At 48.2% G+C, this 27368-nt stretch overlaps 1 protein-coding gene across 1 annotated transcript in view; it reads right to left on the bottom strand.

The window, feature by feature from the left end:
- Positions 1-27368, bottom strand: part of LOC121293693 (rab11 family-interacting protein 4-like) — a 122271-nt gene that overhangs the window by 6717 nt on the left and 88186 nt on the right. Inside the window, exons 2-4 of the mRNA XM_041216863.1 lie at positions 5402-5539; positions 1647-1805; positions 582-725 (exon numbers count right to left, since the gene is read on the bottom strand). Coding sequence (XP_041072797.1) covers positions 582-725; positions 1647-1805; positions 5402-5539 — 441 coding nt within the window. The remainder of the gene's footprint in view (positions 1-581; positions 726-1646; positions 1806-5401; positions 5540-27368) is intronic.

Here is a 27368-nt window from a genome sequence, read left to right as displayed (position 1 = left end):
CTTAACAGTTCAGTAATATAACAAGTGACTATAGGCACCAATATCCTGATCAACTCTAAATAATGCAATTTTAACATGTGTAAAGTGTTGCATAATTATAATCATATCAGTGGCCTAAGTTTTCAAGTTCTTCAAAGCTATTGCTTGAAGAGAACAGGTTCTATGCAGATTAAATGCTGAGGCAGTATTGATAAGGGTAAGTTACCAAGCGTTTTTAACATTCTGCAATGAACTGAATAAACATGAGCAACTGAATATTTGCCATGGTAAAGCCCTCATAAATAACATCCATTAACATTCCCCTTTCATCACCTCTTCAAAAAATTTAATCAGGTTGGTAAGGCATGACCTACCCTTTATAAATGCTCCAGTATGAGAGGGCTGAGCAGTTGGGCACCGAGTGTAATGACCTCAGTGGCTGCTGATAACTCAGGGAGTAATGGATTTCATCTCCTTCCTGCATTAACAGTATTTAACCCCACAATTTGTGGGATTAACCTGTGGGGCCTGGTTTAACCCCGTGGTGCCCAGTATTCATTCTGTCAGCAGGCTTTGGGTGGTACTGTATGTGATCACCTTACCTGGTCACGTGTGGCTGTGTCGATTTCTGCTGCCAGGGATTGGGCCTTTGTTTGAGCTGCAAATAGATTTTTTGCTTCATATAAGCTGAGGCTGAGGATCTGCCCATTTAAATCATCGTTTTGTTCTTTTAACCTCAAATTCTCCTGTTAAAAAATGAGAGCTTGTTCAGACAGTGTGGAGAGTTTCCGACAATCACCACGACAACAACGCACTGTGGGGTGTTACTGACAATAAATAGATGGTATCCCAGCCTCCAGACTATCATTTCCGTGAAAGCACTGGCTCCCAGTTTATTGCAGGTGCCCCTACGCCCCGTGCCAGCATGTTGATTGTACAGGAGCAAGGTCTGGGTCCCCCAGTGCTCTCTGGCAAACTCTTTCTCCCAAGGATACTGCCCCATGAAATATCACACCTCTTCAAATCTCCCAGTGCCACTCTGTTAACATTGCATCAGGTGATACGATACTGATTTGCCATTAGACCTGCCCAACATCAAGCTGATCCCTCCAGATCCTACAGGATTCCTCAGGACACAACTGAGTGTGTTAGTGCCGGGAGAGATTTCCCACCTTGTGACATTCACTGGGAAATGTGTATGTGACTGTCAGGTAGAACTGGGTTGGGCCACCAATCAGACATCAGCAGCTTGTGCAGAGAAGGATAGGATTCAAATTGAGTAAAATGGACAGAGAAGCCAAAACTGATCTGAGAATCCAGAGCAGTAAGTTTTATTTCAGTATAAACCCAAGAATCTTTCCCTGACCTGTGAATTCTCCTAGCTTCCCCTGAATTGTACGTCTAGGCAGGAGCAGCAGATATTGAACTATAGGGGTGTCACAGGCATGCCCAACCCAGTTCTACCTGACAGTCACATTCACTGGGAAATGTGTATGTCACAAGGTGGGAAATCTCTCCCGGCACTAACACACTCAGTTGTGTCCTGAGGAATCCTGTAGGATCTGGAGGGATCAGCTTGATGTTGGGCAGGTCTAATGGCAAATCAGTATCGTATCACCTGATGCAATGTTAACAGAGTGCAGCCAATCAGAAGGGGCCGGAGTTACCTGTCTCAGTCGCTTGGCTTCATATTCCAGTTCCATCTCCTTGCTGCGAAAGCTCAGTTCGATCGCACTGCATGTTGGGCTTCGACTCCAGCCCGGTGTCTCCGACTCCAACTTAAACAACTGTAAATATTCCAGCTCTTTCCGAAGATCTTCAATTAACTGAAGGACAGACACAGTGAGAGCTGGCAATCTGCTCGATATGACAGTCACAGTGAAAAGAACTGTGGAAATACACTCTCACTACTGCTCACCTCCTTCCAAAACTATTCCCTCAAAGGAACAGCAGCCTAAACACGGCTCCCGGCTCCCAGCTCTGCACTGCCTTGGAGAAACTCATTGATTCCTCAAAGATTGTGTGACCAGTGGCAGTGTTGATCTAACTCAGTACAAACCTGGATTTTGGGGGCGGAGGGGGGGTGGTGTTGGTTAGGTGAATGTCTTGGCACCCAGAGTTCACCATCAGCAACAATCATCCAACTCTACATATTCATCATTACCTTCAGGGTAGCAGTTACCAGACTATCAGATCTCCCAAATGAGCCCTGGGAATTCCGGCAAAGCCCCTGATCAAGACAGGGCCTTGGGAATCCCAACAGGGCCAGGATCCAGGGATTTCCAGCCAGTACAGGCTAAACGTGCTTTGTAAAGCTGCCTGTGTGACTCACAGCTACACACATCAGAATCTGACAGGCACTTGGTATTTACAGTGTCAGCAGGTCAGCTGCTAGCCACAGGCTGTGGACACAGACAAACTGACCTGCAGCAAAATGTTTTCCTGTTTTATCAAAATGTGTTCTTCAAAATTGAAGTTTGTGTTAGTCTTGGGTACCTGGCTCAGGAAAACCAAGCCCATAACACTGAGTGAGAATGTCCGGAAAAACCAAGGAGAATCTCCAGAAAAACCAAGGAGAATCTCCAGAAAAACCAAGGAGAATCTCCGGAAAAACCACGCCCATAACGCTGAGTGAGAATCTCAGGCAAACTCTGAAACATGGGCGTGACTTTACCAACTCAAAACCTGTCACTGAAACATGGAACAAATCAGAGCCAGAGACAGAGCCTCCATTTCCATATCACAGTCAGGAACATAACCTCCCCTAGGACTGTTCCACAAGAAAAGCCAACAAGGTAAAAATACACTTTTTAAAAATTCATTCACAGAATGTGGGCTTCGCTGGCTGGGCCGGCATTTATTACCCATCCCTAATTGCCCTTGAGAAAGTGGTGCTGAGCTGCCTTCTTGAACCACTGCAGTCCATGTGGTGTAGGTACACCCACAGTGCTGTTAGGGAGGGAGTTCCAGGATTTTGACCCAGCGACAGTGAAGGAACGGCGATATATTTCCCAGTCAGGATGGTGACTGACTTGGAAGGGAACTTCCAGGCGGCGGTGTTCCCATGTGTCTGCTGCCCTTGTCCTTCTAGATGGTCGTGGTCATGGGTTTGGAAGGTGCTGTCTAAGGAGGTTTGGTGAGTTCCTGCAGTGCATCTTGTAGATGGTACACACTGCTGCTACTGTGTGCTGATAGTGGAAGGAGTGAATGTTTGTGGATGGGGTGCCAATCAAGTGGGGCTGCTTTGTCCTGGATGGTGTCAAGCTTCTTGAGTGTTGTGGGAGCTGCACTCATTCAGGCAAGTGGAGAGTATTCCATCACACTCCTGACTTGTACCTTGTATATGGTGGACAGGCTTTGGGGAGTCAGGAGGTGAGTTACTTGCTGCAGGATTTCTCTGACCTCTGACCTGCTCTTGTAGCCACAGTATTTATATGGCTAGTCCAGTTCAGCTTCTAGTCAATGGTAACCCCAGGATGTTGATAGTGGGGGATTCAGCGATGGTAATGCTATTGAAAGTCAAGGGGTGAGGGTTGGATTCTTTCTTCCTGGAGATGGTCATTGCCTGACACTTGTGTGGTGTGAATGTTACTTGCCACTTGTCAGCCCAAGCCTGGATATTGTCCAGGTCTTGCTGCATTTGGACATGGACTGCTTCAGTATCTGAGGAGTAACGAATAGTGCTGAACATTGTGCAATCATCAGTGAACATCCCCACTTCTGACCTTATGATGGAAGGAAGGTCATTGATGAAGCAGCTGAAGATGGTTGGGCCGAGGACACTACCCTGAGGAACTCCTGCAGTGATGTCCTGGAGCTGAGATGACTGACCTCCAACAACCACAACTATCTTCCTTTGTGCTAGGTATGACTGCAACCAGCGGAGAGTTTTCCCCCTGATTCCCATTGACTCCAGTTTTGCTGGGGCTCCTTGATGCCACACTCGGTCAAATGCTGCCTTGATGTCAAGGGCAGTCACTCTCACCTCACCTCAGGAGTTCAGCTCTTTTGTCCATGTTTGAACCAAGGCTGTAATGAGGTCAGGAGCTGAGTGGTCCTGGCGGAACCCAAACTGGGCATCAGTGAGCAGGTTATTGCTAAGCAAATGCTGCTTGATAGCACTGTCCATGACCCTTTCCGTTACTTTACTGATGATCGAGAGTAGACTAATGGGGCGGTAATTGGCTGGGTTGGATTTGTCCTGCTTTTTATGTACAGGACATACCTGGGCAATTTTCCACATAGCTGAATAGATGCCAGTGCTGTAGCTGTACTGGAACAGCTTGGCTAGGGGTCCGGCAAGTTCTGGAGCACAAGTCTTCAATACTATTGCCACAATGTTGTCAGGGCCCATAGCCTTTGCAGTATCCAGTGCCTTCAGTCGTTTCTTGATATCACGTGGAGTGAATTGAATTGGCTGAAGACTGGCATCTGTGATGCTGGGGACCTCTGGAGGAGGCCGAGATGGATCAACCACTCGGCACTTCTGGCTGAAGATTTTTGCGAATGCTTCAGTCTTATCTTTTGCACTGATGTCCTGGGCTCCTCCAACATTGAGGATGGGGATATTTGTGGAGCCTCCTCCTCCAGTGAGTTGTTTAATTGTCCACCACCATTCACAACTGGATGTGGCAGGACTGCAGAGTTTTCCAGATGTTTTGGTGAGACCGAATCTGGAGTACTATGTGCATTTTTAGTCTCCACATTTAAGAAAGGATAACAAAAACAGAAATACCTGGAAAAACTCAGCAGGTCCAGCTGCACCGGCAGAGGGGAGCACAGCCGATGTTTCGAGTCCTCATGACCCCTCAACAGAACAGGCTGTATATTTAAGAAAAGATATACTTGCATTGGAGGCAGTAGAGTGAAGATTCACTAGATTGGTCCCTCAGATAACAGGGTTATCCTATGATGAGAGACTGAGTACATTGGGTCTATATTCCCTGGAGCTTAGAAGAATGAGAGGTGGTGAAGGGGCTTGACAGGGTCAATATTGAGGAGCTTCCCCTGACTGGGGAATCAAAAATAAGGGGGCACAGTCTCAGGATAAGGGGCCAATCATTTAGGACTGAGATGAGGCAAATTCCTTCACTCAATGGGTTGTGAACCTTGGAATTCTTTACCCCCGGGGGCTGTGGAATGTTTAAGGCTGATATAGAGAGATTTTTGGTGTCTCAGGGGATCAAGGGATTTGGGGAGCTGGTGGGAAAATGGAGTTGAAGTCTTAGATCAGCCATGATCAGACTGAAAGGTGCAGCAGGCTCAATGGGCCAAATGGTCTACTCCTTTTTCTTGTGTATTAGGACTCTCCATATCTGAGGCCACCCATTACACTGCAGTGTCCCCACAGTCGCCTAGCAACAGTGTCCCGAACCCACCCCCACCCCCTGCACTCTGTTCTGTCCTCTGTTCCGATACACACCTCTTGCATCGCATCCCGCTCCTCCTGAAACTCGTGTCTGTTCCACCTCATCTTGTCCATCATCTTCTTATAAAGGTCCATCTCATCCTTCAAACGCAGGCTTGTGTCCTCCAGTTTGTATGTGATTCGCTGGTGTTCCTGAAATATAGAAAAGTGAAATCACAGTTAGTATGTAGAGAACAGTGAGATTCTGTGGAATCACAGTCAGTGTGTAGGGAGCAGTGAGATTCTGTGGAATCACAGTCAGTGTGTACGGAGCAGTGAGATTCAGTGGAATCACAGTCAGTGTGTACGGAGCAGTGAGATTCTGTGGAATCACTGTCGGTGTGTAGGGAGCAGTGTGATTCTGTGGAATCACAGTCAGTGTGTAGGGAGCAGTGAGATTCAGTGGAATCACTGTCGGTGTGTAGGGAGCAGTGTGATTCTGTGGAATCACAGTCAGTGTGTAGGGAGCAGTGAGATTCTGTGGAGTCAGAGTCAGTGTGTAGGGTTCAGTGAGATTCTGTGGAATTACAGTCAGTGTGTAGGGTTCAGTGAGATTCTGTAGAATCACAGTCAGTGGGTACAGAGCAGTGAGATTCTGTGGAATCACAGTCAGTGTGTACGGAGCAGTGAGATTCTGTGGAATCACAGTCAGTGTGTACGGAGCAGTGAGATTCTGTGGAATCACAGTCAGTGTGTAGGGAGCAGTGAGATTCTGTGGAATCACAGTCAGTGTGTACGGAGCAGTGAGATTCTGTGGAATCACAATCAGTGCGTACGGAGCAGTGAGATTCTGTGGAATCACAGACAGTGTGTACGGAGCAGTGATATTCTGTGGAATCACAGTCACTGTGTACGGAGCAGTGAGATTCTGTGGAATCATAGTCAGTGTGTACGGAGCAGTGAGATTCTGTGGAATCACAGTCTGTTTGTAGGGAGCAGTGAGATTCTGTGGAATCACAGTCAGTTTGTACGGAGCAGTGAGATTCTGTGGAATCACAGTCAGTGTGTACGGAGCAGTGAGATTCTGTGGAATCACAGTTAGTGTGTAGGGAGCAGTGAGATTCTGTGGAATCACAGTCAGTGTGTACGGAGCAGTGAGATTCTGTGGAATCACAGTCAGTGTGTAGGGAGCAGTGAGATTCTGTGGAATCACAGTCAGTGTGTACGGAGAAGTGAGATTCTGTGGAATCACAGTCAGTGTGAAGGGAGCAGTGAGATTCTGTGGAATCACAGTCAGTATGTAGGGAGCAGTGAGATTCTGTGGAATTACAGTCAGTGTGTACGGAGCAGTGAGATTCTGTGGAATCACAGTCAGTGTGTACGGAGCAGTGAGATTCTGTGGAATCACAGTCAGTGTGTAGGGAGCAGTGAGATTCAGTGGAATCACAGTCAGTGTGTACGGAGCAGTGAGATTCTGTGGAATCACAGTCAGTGTGTACGGAGCAGTGAGATTCTGTGGAATCACAGTCAGTGTACAGGGAGCAGTGAGATTCTGTGGAATCACAGTCAGTATGTACGGAGCAGTGAGATTCTGTGGAATCACAGTCAGTGTACAGGGAGCAGTGAGATTCTGTGTAATCACAGTCAGTGTGTAGGGAGCAGTGAGAGTCTGTGGAATCACAGTCAGCGTGTACGGAGCAGTGAGATTCTGTGGAATCACAATCAGTGTGTACGGAGCAGTGAGATTCTGTGGAATCACAGTCAGTGTGTATGGAGCAGTGAGATTCTGTGGAATCACAGTCAGTGTGTACGGAGCAGTGAGATTCTGTGGAATCACAGTCAGTGTGTACGGAGCAGTGAGATTCTGTGGAATCACAGTCAGTGTGTAGGGAACAGTGAGATTCTGTGGAATCACAGTCAGTGTGCACGGAGCAGTGAGATTCTGTGGAATCACATTCAGTGTGTAGGGAGCAGTGAGATTCTGCAAAATCACAGTCAGTGTGTACGGAGCAGTGAGATTCTGTGGAATCACAGCCAGTGTGTAGGGAGCAGTGAGATTCTGTGGAATCACAGTCAGTGTGTAGGGAGCAGTGAGATTCTGCGGAATCACAGTCAGTGTGCACGGAGCAGTGAGCTTCTGTGGAATCAGAGTCAGTGTGTAGGGAGCAGTGAGATTCTGTGGAATCACAGTCAGTGTGTACGGAGCAGTGAGATTCTGTGGAATCACAGTCAGTGTGTACGGAGCAGTCAGATTCTGTGGAATCACAGTCAGTGAGTACGGAGCAGTGAGATTATGTGGAATCACAGACAGTGTGTACGGAGCAGTGATATTCTGTGGAATCACAGTCAGTGTGTACGGAGCAGTGAGATTCTGTGGAATCACAGTCAGTGTGTACGGAGCAGTGAGATTCTGTGGAATCACAGTCTGTTTGTAGGGAGCAGTGAGATTCTGTGGAATCACAGTCAGTGTGTACGGAGCAGTGAGATTCTGTGGAATCACAGTCAGTGTGTACGGAGCAGTGAGATTCTGTGGAATCACAGTCAGTATGTACGGAGCAGTGAGAGTCTGTGGAATCACAGTCAGTGTGTACGGAGCAGTGAGATTCTGTGGAATCACAGTCAGTGTGTAGCGAGCAGTGAGATTCTATGGAATAACAGACAGTGTGTACGGAGGAGTGTATTCTGTGGAATCACAGTCAGTTTGTAGGGAGCAGTGAGATTCTGTGGAATAACAGTCAGTGTGTACGGAGCAGTGAGATTCTGTGGAATCACAGTCAGTGTGTACGGAGCAGTGAGATTCTGTGGAATCACAGTCAGTGTGTAGGGAGCAGTGAGATTCTGTGGAATCACATTCAGTGTGTACGGAGCAGTGAGATTCTGTGGAATCACAGTCAGTGTGTACGGAGCAGTGAGATTCTGTGGAATCACAGTCAGTGTAAAGAGCAGTGAGATTCTGTGGAATCACAGTCAGTGTGTACGGAGCAGTGAGATTCTGTGGAATCACAGTCAGTGTGTACGGAGCAGTGAGATTCTGTGGAATCACAGTCAGTGCGTAGGGAGCAGTGAGAATCTGTGGAATCACCGTCAGTGTGTACGGAGCAGTGAGATTCTGTGGAATCACAGTCAGTGTGTAGGGAGCAGTGAGATTCAGTGGAATCACAGTCAGTGTGTACGGAGCAGTGAGATTCTGTGGAATGACAGTCAGTGCGTACGGAGCAGTGAGATTCTGTGGAATCACAGTCAGTGCACAGGGAGCAGTGAGATTCTGTGGAATCACAGTCAGTGTGTACGGAGCAGTGAGATTCTTTAGAATCAAAGTCAGTGTACAGGGAGCAGTGAGATTCTGTGTAATCACAGTCAGTGTGTAGGGAGCAGTGAGATTCTGTGGAATCACAGTCAGTGTGTAGGGAGCAGTGAGATTCTGTGGAATCACAGTCAGTGTGTAAAGAGCAGTGAGATTCTGTGGAATCACAGTCAGTGTGTACGGAGCAGTGAGATTCTGTGGAATCACAGTCAGTGTGTAAAGAGCAGTGAGATTCTGTGGAATCACAGTCAGTGTGTACGGAGCAGTGAGATTCTGTGGAATCACAGTCAGTGTGTACGGAGCAGTGAGATTCTGTGGAATCACAGTCAGAGTGTACGGAGCAGTGAGATTCTGTGGAATCACAGTCAGTGTGTAGGGAGCAGTGAGATTCAGTGGAATCACAGTCAGTGTGTACGGAGCAGTGAGATTCTGTGGAATGACAGTCAGTGTGTACGGAGCAGTGAGATTCTGTGGAATCACAGTCAGTGTACAGGGAGCAGTGAGATTCTGTGGAATCACAGTCAGTGTGTACGGAGCAGTGAGATTCTTTGGAATCAAAGTCAGTGTACAGGGAGCAGTGAGATTCTGTGTAATCACAGTCAGTGTGTAGGGAGCAGTGAGATTCTGTGGAATCACAGTCAGTGTGTAGGGAGCAGAGAGATTCTGTGGAATCACAGTCAGTGTGTACGGAGCAGTGAGATTCTGTGGAATCACAGGCAGTGTGTATGGAGCAGTGAGATTCTCAGGAATCACAGTCAGTGTGTAGGGAGCAGTGAGATTCGGTGGAATAACAGTCAGTGTGTACGGAGCAGTGAGATTCAGTGGAATCACAGTCAGTGTGTAGGGAGCAGTGAGATTCTGTGGAATCACAGTCAGTGTGTACGGAGCAGTGAGATTCTGTGGAATCACAGTCAGTGTCTACGGAGCAGTGAGATTCTGTGGAATCACAGTCTGTTTGTAGGGAGCAGTGAGATTCTGTGGAATCACAGTAAGTTTGTACGGAGCAGTGAGATTGTGTGGAATCACAGTCAGTGTGTACGGAGCAGTGAGATTCTGTGGAATCACAGGCAGTATGTACGGAGCAGTGAGATTCTGTGGAATCACAGTCAGTGTGTACGGAGCAGTGAGATTCTGTGGAATCACAGTCAGTGTGTAGGGAGCAGTGAGATTCTGTGGAATCACAGTCAGTGTGTACGGAGGAGTGAGATTCTGTGGAATCACAGTCAGTTTGTAGGGAGCAGTGAGATTCTGTGGAACCACAGTCAGTGCGTACGGAGCAGTGAGATTCTGTGGAATCACAGTCAGGGTACAGGGAGCAGTGAGATTCTGTGTAATCACAGTCAGTGTGAAGGGAGCAGTGAGATTCTGTGGAATCACAGTCAGTGTGTAGGGAGCAGTGAGATTCTGTGGAATTACAGTCAGTGTGTACGGAGCAGTGAGATTCTGTGGAATCACAGTCAGTGTGTACGGAGCAGTGAGATTCTGTGGAATCACAGTCAGTGTGTACGGAGCAGTGAGATTCTGTGGAATCACAGTCAGTGTACAGGGAGCTGTGAGATTCTGTGGAATCACAGTCAGTGTGAACGGAGCAGTGAGATTCTGTGGAATCACAGTCAGTGTACAGGGAGCAGTGAGATTCTGTGTAATCACAGTCAGTGTGTAGGGAGCAGTGAGATTCTGTGGAATCACAGTCAGTGTGTCGGGAGCAGTGAGATTCTGTGGAATCACAGTCAGTGTGTACGGAGCAGTGAGATTCTGTGGAATCACAGTCAGTGTGTATGGAGCAGTGAGATTCTGTGGAATCACAGTCAGTGTGTACGGAGCAGTGAGATTCTGTGGAATCACAGTCAGTGTGTACGGAGCAGTGAGATTCTGTGGAATCACAGTCAGTGTGTAGGGAGCAGTGAGATTCAGTGGTATCACAGTCAGTGTGTACGGAGCAGTGAGATTCTGTGGAATCACAGTCAGTGTGTAGGGAGCAGTGAGATTCTGTGGAATCACAGTCAGTGTGTAGGGAGCAGTGAGATTCTGCGGAATCACAGTCAGTGTGCATGGAGCAGTGAGATTCTGTGGAATCACAGTCAGTGTGTAGGGAGCAGTGAGATTCTGTGGAATCACAGTCAGTTTGTACGGAGCAGTGAGATTCTGTGGAATCACAGTCAGTGTGTACGGAGCAGTGAGATTCTGTGGAATCACAGTCAGTGTGTACGGAGCAGTGAGATTCTGTGGAATCACAGTCAGTGTGTACGGAGCAGTGATATTCTGTGGAATCACAGTCAGTGTGTACGGAGCAGTGAGATTCTGTGGAATCACAGTCAGTGTGTACGGAGCAGTGAGATTCTGTGGAATCACAGTCAGTGTGTACGGAGCAGTGAGATTCTGTGGAATCACAGTCAGTGTGTACGGAGCAGTGAGATTCTGTGGAATCACAGTCAGTGTGTACGGAGCAGTGAGATTCTGTGGAATCACAGTCAGTGTGTACGGAGCAGTGAGATTCTGTGGAATCACAGTCAGTGTGTACGGAGCAGTGAGATTCTGTGGAATCACAGTCAGTGTGTAGGGAGCAGTGAGATTCTGTGGAATCACAGTCAGTGTGTACGGAGCAGTGAGATTCTGTGGAATCACAGTCAGTGTGTACGGAGCAGTGAGATTCTGTGGAATCACAGTCAGTGTGTAAGGAGCAGTGAGATTCTGTGGAATCACAGTCAGTGTGTACGGAGCAGTGAGATTCTGTGGAATCACAGTCAGTGTGTACGGAGCAGTGAGATTCTGTGGAATCACAGTCAGTGTGTAGGGAGCAGTGAGATTCTGTGGAATCACAGTCAGTGTGTACGGAGCAGTGAGATTCTGTGGAATCACAGTCAGTGTGTAGGGAGCAGTGAGATTCTGTGGAATCACAGTCAGTGTGTACGGAGCAGTGAGATTCTGTGGAATCACAGTCAGTGTACAGGGAGCAGTGAGATTCTGTGGAATCACAGTCAGTGTGTACGGAGCAGTGAGATTCTGTGGAATCACAGTCAGTTTACAGGGAGCAGTGAGATTCTGTGGAATCACAGTCAGTGTGTAGGGAGCAGTGAGATTCTGTGGAATCACAGTCAGTGTGTAGGGAGCAGTGAGATTCTGTGGAATCACAGTCAGTGTGTACGGAGCAGTGAGATTCTGTGGAATCACAGTCAGTGTACAGGGAGCAGTGAGATTCTGTGGAATCACAGTCAGTGTGTACGGAGCAGTGAGATTCTGTGGAATCACAGTCAGTGTGTAGGGAGCAGTGAGATTCTGTGGAATCACAGTCAGTGCGTACGGAGCAGTGAGATTCTGTGGAATCACAGTCAGTGTGTAGGGAGCAGTGAGATTCTGTGGAATCACAGTCAGTGTGTAGGGAGCAGTGAGATTCTGTGGAATCACAGTCAGTGTGTACGGAGCAGTGAGATTCTGTGGAATCACAGTCAGTGTGTACGGAGCAGTGAGATTCTGTGGAATCACAGTCAGTGTGTAGGGAGCAGTGAGATTCTGTGGAATCACAGTCAGTGTGTACGGAGCAGTGAGATTCTGTGGAATCACAGTCAGTGTGTACGGAGCAGTGAGATTCTGTGGAATCACAGTCAGTGTACAGGGAGCAGTGAGATTCTGTGGAATCACAGTCAGTGTGTACGGAGCAGTGAGATTCTGTGGAATCACAGTCAGTGTGTACGGAGCAGTGAGATTCTGTGGAATCACAGTCAGTGTGTAGGGAGCAGTGAGATTCTGTGGAATCACAGTCAGTGTGTACGGAGCAGTGAGATTCTGTGGAATCACAGTCAGTGTGTACGGAGCAGTGAGATTCTGTGGAATCACAGTCAGTGTGTATGGAGCAGTGAGATTCTGTGGAATCACAGTCAGTGTGTACGGAGCAGTGAGATTCTGTGGAATCACAGTCAGTGTGTACGGAGCAGTGAGATTCTGTGGAATCACAGTCAGTGTGTAGGGAGCAGTGAGATTCTGTGGAATCACAGTCAGTGTGTACGGAGCAGTGAGATTCTGTGGAATCACAGTCAGTGTGTAGGGAGCAGTGAGATTCTGTGGAATCACAGTCAGTGTGTACGGAGCAGTGAGATTCTGTGGAATCACAGTCAGTGTGTAGGGAGCAGTGAGATTCTGTGGAATCACAGTCAGTGTGTACGTAGCAGTGAGATTCTGTGGAATCACAGTCAGTGTGTACGGAGCAGTGAGATTCTGTGGAATCACAGTCAGTGTGTACGGAGCAGTGAGATTCTGTGGAATCACAGTCAGTGTGTACGGAGCAGTGAGATTCTGTGGAATCACAGTCAGTGTGTACGGAGCAGTGAGATTCTGTGGAATCACAGTCAGTGTGTACGGAGCAGTGAGATTCTGTGGAATCACAGTCAGTGTGTACGGAGCAGTGAGATTCTGTGGAATCACAGTCAGTGTGTACGGAGCAGTGAGATTCTGTGGAATCACAGTCAGTGTGTACGGAGCAGTGAGATTCTGTGGAATCACAGTCAGTGTGTACGGAGCAGTGAGATTCTGTGGAATCACAGTCAGTGTGTACGGAGCAGTGAGATTCTGTGGAATCACAGTCAGTGTGTACGGAGCAGTGAGATTCTGTGGAATCACAGTCAGTGTGTACGGAGCAGTGAGATTCTGTGGAATCACAGTCAGTGTGTACGGAGCAGTGAGATTCTGTGGAATCACAGTCAGTGTGTACGGAGCAGTGAGATTCTGTGGAATCACAGTCAGTGTGTACGGAGCAGTGAGATTCTGTGGAATCACAGTCAGTGTGTACGGAGCAGTGAGATTCTGTGGAATCACAGTCAGTGTGTAGGAGCAGTGAGATTCTGTGGAATCACAGTCAGTGTGTACGGAGCAGTGAGATTCTGTGGAATCACAGTCAGTGTGTACGGAGCAGTGAGATTCTGTGGAATCACAGTCAGTGTGTACGGAGCAGTGAGATTCTGTGGAATCACAGTCAGTGTGTACGGAGCAGTGAGATTCTGTGGAATCACAGTCAGTGTGTACGGAGCAGTGAGATTCTGTGGAATCACAGTCAGTGTGTAGGAGCAGTGAGATTCTGTGGAATCACAGTCAGTGTGTACGGAGCAGTGAGATTCTGTGGAATCACAGTCAGTGTGTACGGAGCAGTGAGATTCTGTGGAATCACAGTCAGTGTGTACGGAGCAGTGAGATTCTGTGGAATCACAGTCAGTGTGTACGGAGCAGTGAGATTCTGTGGAATCACAGTCAGTGTGTACGGAGCAGTGAGATTCTGTGGAATCACAGTCAGTGTGTACGGAGCAGTGAGATTCTGTGGAATCACAGTCAGTGTGTACGGAGCAGTGAGATTCTGTGGAATCACAGTCAGTGTGTACGGAGCAGTGAGATTCTGTGGAATCACAGTCAGTGTGTACGGAGCAGTGAGATTCTGTGGAATCACAGTCAGTGTGTACGGAGCAGTGAGATTCTGTGGAATCACAGTCAGTGTGTACGGAGCAGTGAGATTCTGTGGAATCACAGTCAGTGTGTACGGAGCAGTGAGATTCTGTGGAATCACAGTCAGTGTGTACGGAGCAGTGAGATTCTGTGGAATCACAGTCAGTGTGTAGGGAGCAGTGAGATTCTGTGGAATCACAGTCAGTGTGTACGGAGCAGTGAGATTCTGTGGAATCACAGTCAGTGTGTACGGAGCAGTGAGATTCTGTGGAATCACAGTCAGTGTGTACGGAGCAGTGAGATTCTGTGGAATCACAGTCAGTGTGTACGGAGCAGTGAGATTCTGTGGAATCACAGTCAGTGTGTACGGAGCAGTGAGATTCTGTGGAATCACAGTCAGTGTGTACGGGAGCAGTGAGATTCTGTGGAATCACAGTCAGTGTGTACGGAGCAGTGAGATTCTGTGGAATCACAGTCAGTGTGTACGGAGCAGTGAGATTCTGTGGAATCACAGTCAGTGTGTACGGGAGCAGTGAGATTCTGTGGAATCACAGTCAGTGTGTACGGAGCAGTGAGATTCTGTGGAATCACAGTCAGTGTGTACGGAGCAGTGAGATTCTGTGGAATCACAGTCAGTGTGTACGGAGCAGTGAGATTCTGTGGAATCACAGTCAGTGTGTAGGGAGCAGTGAGATTCTGTGGAATCACAGTCAATGCGTAGGGAGCAGTGAGATTCTGTGGAATCACAGTCAGTGTGTACGGAGCAGTGAGATTCTGTGGAATCACAGTCAGTGTGTACGGAGCAGTGAGATTCTGTGGAATCACAGTCAGTGTGTACGGAGCAGTGAGATTCTGTGGAATCACAGTCAGTGTGTACGGAGCAGTGAGATTCTGTGGAATCACAGTCAGTGTGTACGGGAGCAGTGAGATTCTGTGGAATCACAGTCAGTGTGAACGGAGCAGTGAGATTCTGTGGAATCACAGTCAGTGTGTACGGAGCAGTGAGATTCTGTGGAATCACAGTCAGTGTGTAGGGTTCAGTGAGATTCTGTGGAATCACAGTCAGTGTGTAGAGTTCAGTGAGATTCTGTGGAATCACAGTCAGTGTGTACGGAGCAGTGAGATTCTGTGGAATCACAGTCAGTGTGTAGGGAGCAGGGTGATTCTGTGGATTCACAGGCAGTGTGTACGGAGCAGTGAGATGCTGTGGAATCACAGTCAGTGTGTACGGAGCAGTGAGATTCTGTGGAATCACAGTCAGTGTGTACGGGGCAGTGAGATTCTGTGGAATCACAGTCAGTGTGTACGGAGCAGTGAGATTCTGTGGAATCACAGTCAGTGTGTACGGAGCAGTGAGATTCTGTGGAATCACAGTCAGTGTGTAGGGAGCAGTGAGATTCTGTGGAATCACAGTCAGTGTGTACGGAGCAGTGAGATTCTGTGGAATCACAGTCAGTGTGTACGGAGCAGTGAGATTCTGTGGAATCACAGTCAGTGTGTACGGAGCAGTGAGATTCTGTGGAATCACAGTCAGTGTGTACGGAGCAGTGAGATTCTGTGGAATCACAGTCAGTGTGTACGGAGCAGTGAGATTCTGTGGAATCACAGTCAGTGTGTACGGAGCAGTGAGATTCTGTGGAATCACAGTCAGTGTGTACGGAGCAGTGAGATTCTGTGGAATCACAGTCAGTGTGTACGGAGCAGTGAGATTCTGTGGAATCACAGTCAGTGTGTACGGAGCAGTGAGATTCTGTGGAATCACAGTCAGTGTGTACGGAGCAGTGAGATTCTGTGGAATCACAGTCAGTGTGTACGGAGCAGTGAGATTCTGTGGAATCACAGTCAGTGTGTACGGAGCAGTGAGATTCTGTGGAATCACAGTCAGTGTGTACGGAGCAGTGAGATTCTGTGGAATCACAGTCAGTGTGTACGGAGCAGTGAGATTCTGTGGAATCACAGTCAGTGTGTACGGAGCAGTGAGATTCTGTGGAATCACAGTCAGTGTGTACGGAGCAGTGAGATTCTGTGGAATCACAGTCAGTGTGTACGGAGCAGTGAGATTCTGTGGAATCACAGTCAGTGTGTACGGAGCAGTGAGATTCTGTGGAATCACAGTCAGTGTGTACGGAGCAGTGAGATTCTGTGGAATCACAGTCAGTGTGTACGGAGCAGTGAGATTCTGTGGAATCACAGTCAGTGTGTACGGAGCAGTGAGATTCTGTGGAATCACAGTCAGTGTGTACGGAGCAGTGAGATTCTGTGGAATCACAGTCAGTGTGTACGGAGCAGTGAGATTCTGTGGAATCACAGTCAGTGTGTACGGAGCAGTGAGATTCTGTGGAATCACAGTCAGTGTGTACGGAGCAGTGAGATTCTGTGGAATCACAGTCAGTGTGTACGGAGCAGTGAGATTCTGTGGAATCACAGTCAGTGTGTACGGAGCAGTGAGATTCTGTGGAATCACAGTCAGTGTGTACGGAGCAGTGAGATTCTGTGGAATCACAGTCAGTGTGTACGGAGCAGTGAGATTCTGTGGAATCACAGTCAGTGTGTACGGAGCAGTGAGATTCTGTGGAATCACAGTCAGTGTGTACGGAGCAGTGAGATTCTGTGGAATCACAGTCAGTGTGTACGGAGCAGTGAGATTCTGTGGAATCACAGTCAGTGTGTACGGAGCAGTGAGATTCTGTGGAATCACAGTCAGTGTGTACGGAGCAGTGAGATTCTGTGGAATCACAGTCAGTGTGTACGGAGCAGTGAGATTCTGTGGAATCACAGTCAGTGTGTACGGAGCAGTGAGATTCTGTGGAATCACAGTCAGTGTGTACGGAGCAGTGAGATTCTGTGGAATCACAGTCAGTGTGTACGGAGCAGTGAGATTCTGTGGAATCACAGTCAGTGTGTACGGAGCAGTGAGATTCTGTGGAATCACAGTCAGTGTGTACGGAGCAGTGAGATTCTGTGGAATCACAGTCAGTGTGTACGGAGCAGTGAGATTCTGTGGAATCACAGTCAGTGTGTACGGAGCAGTGAGATTCTGTGGAATCACAGTCAGTGTGTACGGAGCAGTGAGATTCTGTGGAATCACAGTCAGTGTGTACGGAGCAGTGAGATTCTGTGGAATCACAGTCAGTGTGTACGGAGCAGTGAGATTCTGTGGAATCACAGTCAGTGTGTACGGAGCAGTGAGATTCTGTGGAATCACAGTCAGTGTGTACGGAGCAGTGAGATTCTGTGGAATCACAGTCAGTGTGTACGGAGCAGTGAGATTCTGTGGAATCACAGTCAGTGTGTACGGAGCAGTGAGATTCTGTGGAATCACAGTCAGTGTGTACGGAGCAGTGAGATTCTGTGGAATCACAGTCAGTGTGTACGGAGCAGGGAGCTTCTGTGGAATCACAGTCAGTGTGTAGGGAACAGTGAGATTCTGTGGAATCACAGTCAGTGTGTAGGGAGCAGTGAGATTCTGTGGAATCACAGTCAGTGTGTACGGAGCAGTGAGATTCTGTGGAATCAAAGTCAGTGTGTAGGGAGCAGTGAGATTCTGTGGAATCACAGTCAGTGTGTACGGAGCAGTGAGATTCTGTGGAATCACAGTCAGTGTGTACGGAGCAGTGAGATTCTGTGGAATCACAGTCAGTGTGTACGGAGCAGTGAGATTCTGTGGAATCACAGTCAGTGTGTACGGAGCAGTGAGATTCTGTGGAATCACAGTCAGTGTGTACGGAGCAGTGAGATTCTGTGGAATCACAGTCAGTGTGTACGGAGCAGTGAGATTCTGTGGAATCACAGTCAGTGTGTACGGAGCAGTGAGATTCTGTGGAATCACAGTCAGTGTGTACGGAGCAGTGAGATTCTGTGGAATCACAGTCAGTGTGTACGGAGCAGTGAGATTCTGTGGAATCACAGTCAGTGTGTACGGAGCAGTGAGATTCTGTGGAATCACAGTCAGTGTGTACGGAGCAGTGAGATTCTGTGGAATCACAGTCAGTGTGTACGGAGCAGTGAGATTCTGTGGAATCACAGTCAGTGTGTACGGAGCAGTGAGATTCTGTGGAATCACAGTCAGTGTGTACGGAGCAGTGAGATTCTGTGGAATCACAGTCAGTGTGTACGGGAGCAGTGAGATTCTGTGGAATCACAGTCAGTGTGTACGGAGCAGTGAGATTCTGTGGAATCACAGTCAGTGTGTACGGAGCAGTGAGATTCTGTGGAATCACAGTCAGTGTGTACGGAGCAGTGAGATTCTGTGGAATCACAGTCAGTGTGTACGGAGCAGTGAGATTCTGTGGAATCACAGTCAGTGTGTACGGAGCAGTGAGATTCTGTGGAATCACAGTCAGTGTGTACGGAGCAGTGAGATTCTGTGGAATCACATTCAGTGTGTACGGAGCAGTGAGATTCTGTGGAATCACAGTCAGTGTGTACGGAGCAGTGAGATTCTGTGGAATCACAGTCAGTGTGTACGGAGCAGTGAGATTCTGTGGAATCACAGTCAGTGTGTAGGGAGCAGGGTGATTCTGTGGAATCACAGTCAGTGTGTACGGAGCAGTGAGATTCTGTGGAATCAAAGTCAGTGTGTAGGGAGCCGTGAGATTCTGTGGAATCACAGTCAGTGTGTACGGAGCAGTGAGATTCTGTGGAATCACAGTCAGTGTGTACGGAGCAGTGAGATTCTGTGGAATCACAGTCAGTGTGTACGGAGCAGTGAGATTCTGTGGAATCACAGTCAGTGTGTACGGAGCAGTGAGATTCTGTGGAATCACAGTCAGTGTGTACGGAGCAGTGAGATTCTGTGGAATCACAGTCAGTGTGTACGGAGCAGTGAGATTCTGTGGAATCACAGTCAGTGTGTACGGAGCAGTGAGATTCTGTGGAATCACAGTCAGTGTGTACGGAGCAGTGAGATTCTGTGGAATCACAGTCAGTGTGTACGGAGCAGTGAGATTCTGTGGAATCACAGTCAGTGTGTACGGAGCAGTGAGATTCTGTGGAATCACAGTCAGTGTGTACGGAGCAGTGAGATTCTGTGGAATCACAGTCAGTGTGTACGGAGCAGTGAGATTCTGTGGAATCACAGTCAGTGTGTACGGAGCAGTGAGATTCTGTGGAATCACAGTCAGTGTGTACGGAGCAGTGAGATTCTGTGGAATCACAGTCAGTGTGTAGGGAGCAGTGAGATTCTGTGGAATCACAGTCAGTGTGTACGGAGCAGTGAGATTCTGTGGAATCACAGTCAGTGTGTACGGAGCAGTGAGATTCTGTGGAATCACAGTCAGTGTGTACGGAGCAGTGAGATTCTGTGGAATCACAGTCAGTGTGTACGGAGCAGTGAGATTCTGTGGAATCACAGTCAGTGTGTACGGAGCAGTGAGATTCTGTGGAATCACAGTCAGTGTGTACGGAGCAGTGAGATTCTGTGGAATCACAGTCAGTGTGTACGGAGCAGTGAGATTCTGTGGAATCACAGTCAGTGTGTACGGAGCAGTGAGATTCTGTGGAATCACAGTCAGTGTGTACGGAGCAGTGAGATTCTGTGGAATCACAGTCAGTGTGTACGGAGCAGTGAGATTCTGTGGAATCACAGTCAGTGTGTACGGAGCAGTGAGATTCTGTGGAATCACAGTCAGTGTGTACGGAGCAGTGAGATTCTGTGGAATCACAGTCAGTGTGTACGGAGCAGTGAGATTCTGTGGAATCACAGTCAGTGTGTACGGAGCAGTGAGATTCTGTGGAATCACAGTCAGTGTGTACGGAGCAGTGAGATTCTGTGGAATCACAGTCAGTGTGTACGGAGCAGTGAGATTCTGTGGAATCACAGTCAGTGTGTACGGAGCAGTGAGATTCTGTGGAATCACAGTCAGTGTGTACGGAGCAGTGAGATTCTGTGGAATCACAGTCAGTGTGTACGGAGCAGTGAGATTCTGTGGAATCACAGTCAGTGTGTACGGAGCAGTGAGATTCTGTGGAATCACAGTCAGTGTGTACGGAGCAGTGAGATTCTGTGGAATCACAGTCAGTGTGTACGGAGCAGTGAGATTCTGTGGAATCACAGTCAGTGTGTACGGAGCAGTGAGATTCTGTGGAATCACAGTCAGTGTGTACGGAGCAGTGAGATTCTGTGGAATCACAGTCAGTGTGTAGGGAGCAGTGAGATTCTGTGGAATCACAGTCAGTGTGTACGGAGCAGTGAGATTCTGTGGAATCACAGTCAGTGTGTACGGAGCAGTGAGATTCAGTGGAATCACAGTCAGTTTGTAGGGAGCAGTGAGATTCTGTGGAATCACAGTCAGTGTGTACGGAGCAGTGAGATTCTGTGGAATCACAGTCAGTGTGTACGGAGCAGTGAGATTCTGTGGAATCACAGTCAGTGTGTACGGAGCAGTGAGATTCTGTGGAATCACAGTCAGTGGGTAAAGAGCAGTGAGATTCTGTGGAATCACAGTCAGTGTGTACGGAGCAGTGAGATTCTGTGGAATCACAGTCAGTGTGTAGGGAGCAGTGAGATTCTGTGGAATCACAGTGTGTACGGAGCAGTGAGATTCTGTGGAATCACAGTCAGTGTGTAGGGAGCAGTGAGATTCTGTGGATTCACAGTCAGTGTGTAGGGAGCAGTGAGATTCTGTGGAATCACAGTCAGTGTGTACGGAGCAGTGAGATTCTGTGGAATCACAGTCAGTGTGTACGGAGAGTGAGATTCTGTGGAATCACAGTCAGTGTGTACGGAGCAGTGAGATTCTGTGGAATCACAGTCAGTGTGTAGGGAGCAGTGAGATTCTGTGAAATCACAGTCAGTGTGTACAGAGGAGTGAGATTCTGTGGAATCACAGTCAGTGTGTACGGAGCAGTGAGATTCTGTGGAATCACAGTCAGTGTGTACGGAGCAGTGAGATTCTGTGGAATCACAGTCAGTGTGTACGGAGCAGTGAGATTCTGTGGAATCACAGTCAGTGTGTACGGAGCAGTGAGATTCTGTGGAATCACAGTCAGTGTGTACGGAGCAGTGAGATTCTGTGGAATCACAGTCAGTGTGTACGGAGCAGTGAGATTCTGTGGAATCACAGTCAGTGTGTACGGAGCAGTGAGATTCTGTGGAATCACAGTCAGTGTGTACGGAGCAGTGAGATTCTGTGGAATCACAGTCAGTGTGTACGGAGCAGTGAGATTCTGTGGAATCACAGTCAGTGTGTACGGAGCAGTGAGATTCTGTGGAATCACAGTCAGTGTGTACGGAGCAGTGAGATTCTGTGGAATCACAGTCAGTGTGTAGGAGCAGTGAGATTCTGTGGAATCACAGTCAGTGTGTACGGAGCAGTGAGATTCTGTGGAATCACAGTCAGTGTGTACGGAGCAGTGAGATTCTGTGGAATCACAGTCAGTGTGTACGGAGCAGTGAGATTCTGTGGAATCACAGTCAGTGTGTACGGAGCAGTGAGATTCTGTGGAATCACAGTCAGTGTGTAGGGAGCAGTGAGATTCTGTGGAATCACAGTCAGTGTGTACGGAGCAGTGAGATTCTGTGGAATCACAGTCAGTGTGTACGGAGCAGTGAGATTCTGTGGAATCACAGTCAGTGTGTACGGAGCAGTGAGATTCTGTGGAATCACAGTCAGTGTGTACGGAGCAGTGAGATTCTGTGGAATCACAGTCAGTGTGTACGGAGCAGTGAGATTCTGTGGAATCACAGTCAGTGTGTACGGAGCAGTGAGATTCTGTGGAATCACAGTCAGTGTGTACGGAGCAGTGAGATTCTGTGGAATCACAGTCAGTGTGTACGGAGCAGTGAGATTCTGTGGAATCACAGTCAGTGTGTAGGGAGCAGTGAGATTCTGTGGAATCACAGTCAGTGTGTACGGAGCAGTGAGATTCTGTGGAATCACAGTCAGTGTGTACGGAGCAGTGAGATTCTGTGGAATCACAGTCAGTGTGTAGAGTTCAGTGAGATTCTGTGGAATCACAGTCAGTGTGTACGGAGCAGTGAGATTCTGTGGAATCACAGTCATTGTGTACGGAGCAGTGAGATTCTGTTGAATCACAGTCAGTGTGTAGGGAGCAGTGAGATTCTGTGGAATCACAGTCAGTGTGTACGGAGCAGTGAGATTCTGTGGAATCACAGTCAGTGTGTACGGAGCAGTGAGATTCTGTGGAATCACAGTCAGTGTGTAGGGAGCAGGGTGATTCTGTGGAATCACAGTCAGTGTGTACGGAGCAGTGAGATTCTGTGGAATCACAGTCAGTGTGTACGGAGCAGTGAGATTCTGTGGAATCACAGTCAGTGTGTACGGAGCAGTGAGATTCTGTGGAATCACAGTCAGTGTGTACGGAGCAGTGAGATTCTGTGGAATCACAGTCAGTGTGTACGGAGCAGTGAGATTCTGTGGAATCACAGTCAGTGTGTACGGAGCAGTGAGATTCTGTGGAATCACAGTCAGTGTGTACGGAGCAGTGAGATTCTGTGGAATCACAGTCAGTGTGTACGGAGCAGTGAGATTCTGTGGAATCACAGTCAGTGTGTACGGAGCAGTGAGATTCTGTGGAATCACAGTCAGTGTGTACGGAGCAGTGAGATTCTGTGGAATCACAGTCAGTGTGTACGGAGCAGTGAGATTCTGTGGAATCACAGTCAGTGTGTACGGAGCAGTGAGATTCTGTGGAATCACAGTCAGTGTGTACGGAGCAGTGAGATTCTGTGGAATCACAGTCAGTGTGTACGGAGCAGTGAGATTCTGTGGAATCACAGTCAGTGTGTACGGAGCAGTGAGATTCTGTGGAATCACAGTCAGTGTGTACGGAGCAGTGAGATTCTGTGGAATCACAGTCAGTGTGTACGGAGCAGTGAGATTCTGTGGAATCACAGTCAGTGTGTACGGAGCAGTGAGATTCTGTGGAATCACAGTCAGTGTGTACGGAGCAGTGAGATTCTGTGGAATCACAGTCAGTGTGTACGGAGCAGTGAGATTCTGTGGAATCACAGTCAGTGTGTACGGAGCAGTGAGATTCTGTGGAATCACAGTCAGTGTGTACGGAGCAGTGAGATTCTGTGGAATCACAGTCAGTGTGTACGGAGCAGTGAGATTCTGTGGAATCACAGTCAGTGTGTAGGGAGCAGTGAGATTCTGTGGAATCACAGTCAGTGTGTACGGAGCAGTGAGATTCTGTGGAATCACAGTCAGTGTGTACGGAGCAGTGAGATTCTGTGGAATCACAGTCAGTGTGTACGGAGCAGTGAGATTCTGTGGAATCACAGTCAGTGTGTACGGGAGCAGTGAGATTCTGTGGAATCACAGTCAGTGTGTACGGAGCAGTGAGATTCTGTGGAATCACAGTCAGTGTGTACGGAGCAGTGAGATTCTGTGGAATCAAAGTCAGTGTGTACGGAGCAGTGAGATTCTGTGGAATCACAGTCAGTGTGTAGGGAGCAGTGAGATTCTGTGGAATCACAGTCAGTGTGTACGGAGCAGTGAGATTCTGTGGAATCACAGTCAGTGTGTACGGAGCAGTGAGATTCTGTGGAATCACAGTCAGTGTGTACGGAGCAGTGAGATTCTGTGGAATCACAGTCAGTGTGTACGGAGCAGTGAGATTCTGTGGAATCACAGTCAGTGTGTACGGAGCAGTGAGATTCTGTGGAATCACAGTCAGTGTGTACGGAGCAGTGAGATTCTGTGGAATCACAGTCAGTGTGTACGGAGCAGTGAGATTCTGTGGAATCACAGTCAGTGTGTACGGAGCAGTGAGATTCTGTGGAATCACAGTCAGTGTGTACGGAGCAGTGAGATTCTGTGGAATCACAGTCAGTGTGTAGTGAGCAGTGAGATTCTGTGGAATCACAGTCAGTGTGTAGGGAGCAGTGAGATTCTGTGGAATCACAGTCAGTGTGTAGGGAGCAGTGAGATTCTGTGGAATCACAGTCAGTGTGTACGGAGCAGTGAGATTCTGTGGAATCACAGTCAGTGTGTACGGAGCAGTGAGATTCTGTGGAATCACAGTCAGTGTGTACGGAGCAGTGAGATTCTGTGGAATCACAGTCAGTGTGTACGGAGCAGTGAGATTCTGTGGAATCACAGTCAGTGTGTACGGAGCAGTGAGATTCTGTGGAATCACAGTCAGTGTGTACGGAGCAGTGAGATTCTGTGGAATCACAGTCAGTGTGTACGGAGCAGTGAGATTCTGTGGAATCACAGTCAGTGTGTACGGAGCAGTGAGATTCTGTGGAATCACAGTCAGTGTGTACGGAGCAGTGAGATTCTGTGGAATCACAGTCAGTGTGTACGGAGCAGTGAGATTCTGTGGAATCACAGTCAGTGTGTACGGAGCAGTGAGATTCTGTGGAATCACAGTCAGTGTGTACGGAGCAGTGAGATTCTGTGGAATCACAGTCAGTGTGTACGGAGCAGTGAGATTCTGTGGAATCACAGTCAGTGTGTACGGAGCAGTGAGATTCTGTGGAATCACAGTCAGTGTGTACGGAGCAGTGAGATTCTGTGGAATCACAGTCAGTGTGTACGGAGCAGTGAGATTCTGTGGAATCACAGTCAGTGTGTACGGAGCAGTGAGATTCTGTGGAATCACAGTCAGTGTGTACGGAGCAGTGAGATTCTGTGGAATCACAGTCAGTGTGTACGGAGCAGTGAGATTCTGTGGAATCACAGTCAGTGTGTACGGAGCAGTGAGATTCTGTGGAATCACAGTCAGTGTGTACGGAGCAGTGAGATTCTGTGGAATCACAGTCAGTGTGTAGGGAGCAGTGAGATTCTGTGGAATCACAGTCAGTGTGTACGGAGCAGTGAGATTCTGTGGAATCACAGTCAGTGTGTACGGAGCAGTGAGATTCTGTGGAATCACAGTCAGTGTGTACGGAGCAGTGAGATTCTGTGGAATCACAGTCAGTGTGTACGGAGCAGTGAGATTCTGTGGAATCACAGTCAGTGTGTAGGGAGCAGTGAGATTCTGTGGAATCACAGTCAGTGTGTACGGAGCAGTGAGATTCTGTGGAATCACAGTCAGTGTGTACGGAGCAGTGAGATTCTGTGGAATCACAGTCAGTGTGTACGGAGCAGTGAGATTCTGTGGAATCACAGTCAGTGTGTACGGAGCAGTGAGATTCTGTGGAATCACAGTCAGTGTGTACGGAGCAGTGAGATTCTGTGGAATCACAGTCAGTGTGTACGGAGCAGTGAGATTCTGTGGAATCACAGTCAGTGTGTACGGAGCAGTGAGATTCTGTGGAATCACAGTCAGTGTGTACGGAGCAGTGAGATTCTGTGGAATCACAGTCAGTGTGTACGGAGCAGTGAGATTCTGTGGAATCACAGTCAGTGTGTACGGAGCAGTGAGATTCTGTGGAATCACAGTCAGTGTGTACGGAGCAGTGAGATTCTGTGGAATCACAGTCAGTGTGTACGGAGCAGTGAGATTCTGTGGAATCACAGTCAGTGTGTACGGAGCAGTGAGATTCTGTGGAATCACAGTCAGTGTGTACGGAGCAGTGAGATTCTGTGGAATCACAGTCAGTGTGTACGGAGCAGTGAGATTCTGTGGAATCACAGTCAGTGTGTACGGAGCAGTGAGATTCTGTGGAATCACAGTCAGTGTGTACGGAGCAGTGAGATTCTGTGGAATCACAGTCAGTGTGTACGGAGCAGTGAGATTCTGTGGAATCACAGTCAGTGTGTACGGAGCAGTGAGATTCTGTGGAATCACAGTCAGTGTGTACGGAGCAGTGAGATTCTGTGGAATCACAGTCAGTGTGTACGGAGCAGTGAGATTCTGTGGAATCACAGTCAGTGTGTACGGAGCAGTGAGATTCTGTGGAATCACAGTCAGTGTGTACGGAGCAGTGAGATTCTGTGGAATCACAGTCAGTGTGTACGGAGCAGTGAGATTCTGTGGAATCACAGTCAGTGTGTACGGAGCAGTGAGATTCTGTGGAATCACAGTCAGTGTGTACGGAGCAGTGAGATTCTGTGGAATCACAGTCAGTGTGTACGGAGCAGTGAGATTCTGTGGAATCACAGTCAGTGTGTACGGAGCAGTGAGATTCTGTGGAATCACAGTCAGTGTGTACGGAGCAGTGAGATTCTGTGGAATCACAGTCAGTGTGTAGGGAGCAGTGAGATTCTGTGGAATCACAGTCAGTGTGTACGGAGCAGTGAGATTCTGTGGAATCACAGTCAGTGTGTACGGGAGCAGTGAGATTCTGTGGAATCACAGTCAGTGTGTACGGAGCAGTGAGATTCTGTGGAATCACAGTCAGTGTGTACGGAGCATTGAGATTCTGTGGAATCACAGTCAGTGTGTACGGAGCAGTGAGATTCTGTGGAATCACAGTCAGTGTGTAGGGAGCAGTGAGATTCTGTGGAATCACAGTCAGTGTGTACGGAGCAGTGAGATTCTGTGGAATCACAGTCAGTGTGTAGGGAGCAGTGAGATTCTGTGGAATCACAGTCAGTGTGTACGGAGCAGTGAGATTCTGTGGAATCACAGTCAGTGTGTACGGAGCAGTGAGATTCTGTGGAATCACAGTCAGTGTGTACGGAGCAGTGAGATTCTGTGGAATCACAGTCAGTGTGTACGGAGCAGTGAGATTCTGTGGAATCACAGTCAGTGTGTACGGAGCAGTGAGATTCTGTGGAATCACAGTCAGTGTGTACGGAGCAGTGAGATTCTGTGGAATCACAGTCAGTGTGTACGGAGCAGTGAGATTCTGTGGAATCACAGTCAGTGTGTACGGAGCAGTGAGATTCTGTGGAATCACAGTCAGTGTGTACGGAGCAGTGAGATTCTGTGGAATCACAGTCAGTGTGTACGGAGCAGTGAGATTCTGTGGAATCACAGTCAGTGTGTACGGAGCAGTGAGATTCTGTGGAATCACAGTCAGTGTGTACGGAGCAGTGAGATTCTGTGGAATCACAGTCAGTGTGTACGGAGCAGTGAGATTCTGTGGAATCACAGTCAGTGTGTACGGAGCAGTGAGATTCTGTGGAATCACAGTCAGTGTGTAGGGAGCAGTGAGATTCTGTGGAATCACAGTCAGTGTGTACGGAGCAGTGAGATTCTGTGGAATCACAGTCAGTGTGTACGGAGCAGTGAGATTCTGTGGAATCACAGTCAGTGTGTACGGAGCAGTGAGATTCTGTGGAATCACAGTCAGTGTGTACGGAGCAGTGAGATTCTGTGGAATCACAGTCAGTGTGTACGGAGCAGTGAGATTCTGTGGAATCACAGTCAGTGTGTACGGAGCAGTGAGATTCTGTGGAATCACAGTCAGTGTGTACGGAGCAGTGAGATTCTGTGGAATCACAGTCAGTG

The sequence above is a fragment of the Carcharodon carcharias genome, chromosome 22, assembly GCF_017639515.1.
Source record: "Carcharodon carcharias isolate sCarCar2 chromosome 22, sCarCar2.pri, whole genome shotgun sequence".
In the NCBI taxonomy this organism is placed as follows: Eukaryota; Metazoa; Chordata; class Chondrichthyes; order Lamniformes; family Lamnidae; genus Carcharodon; species Carcharodon carcharias.
The sequence above is the reverse complement of the archived record's forward strand: the minus strand, read 5'-3'. Positions and strand labels throughout refer to the sequence as shown.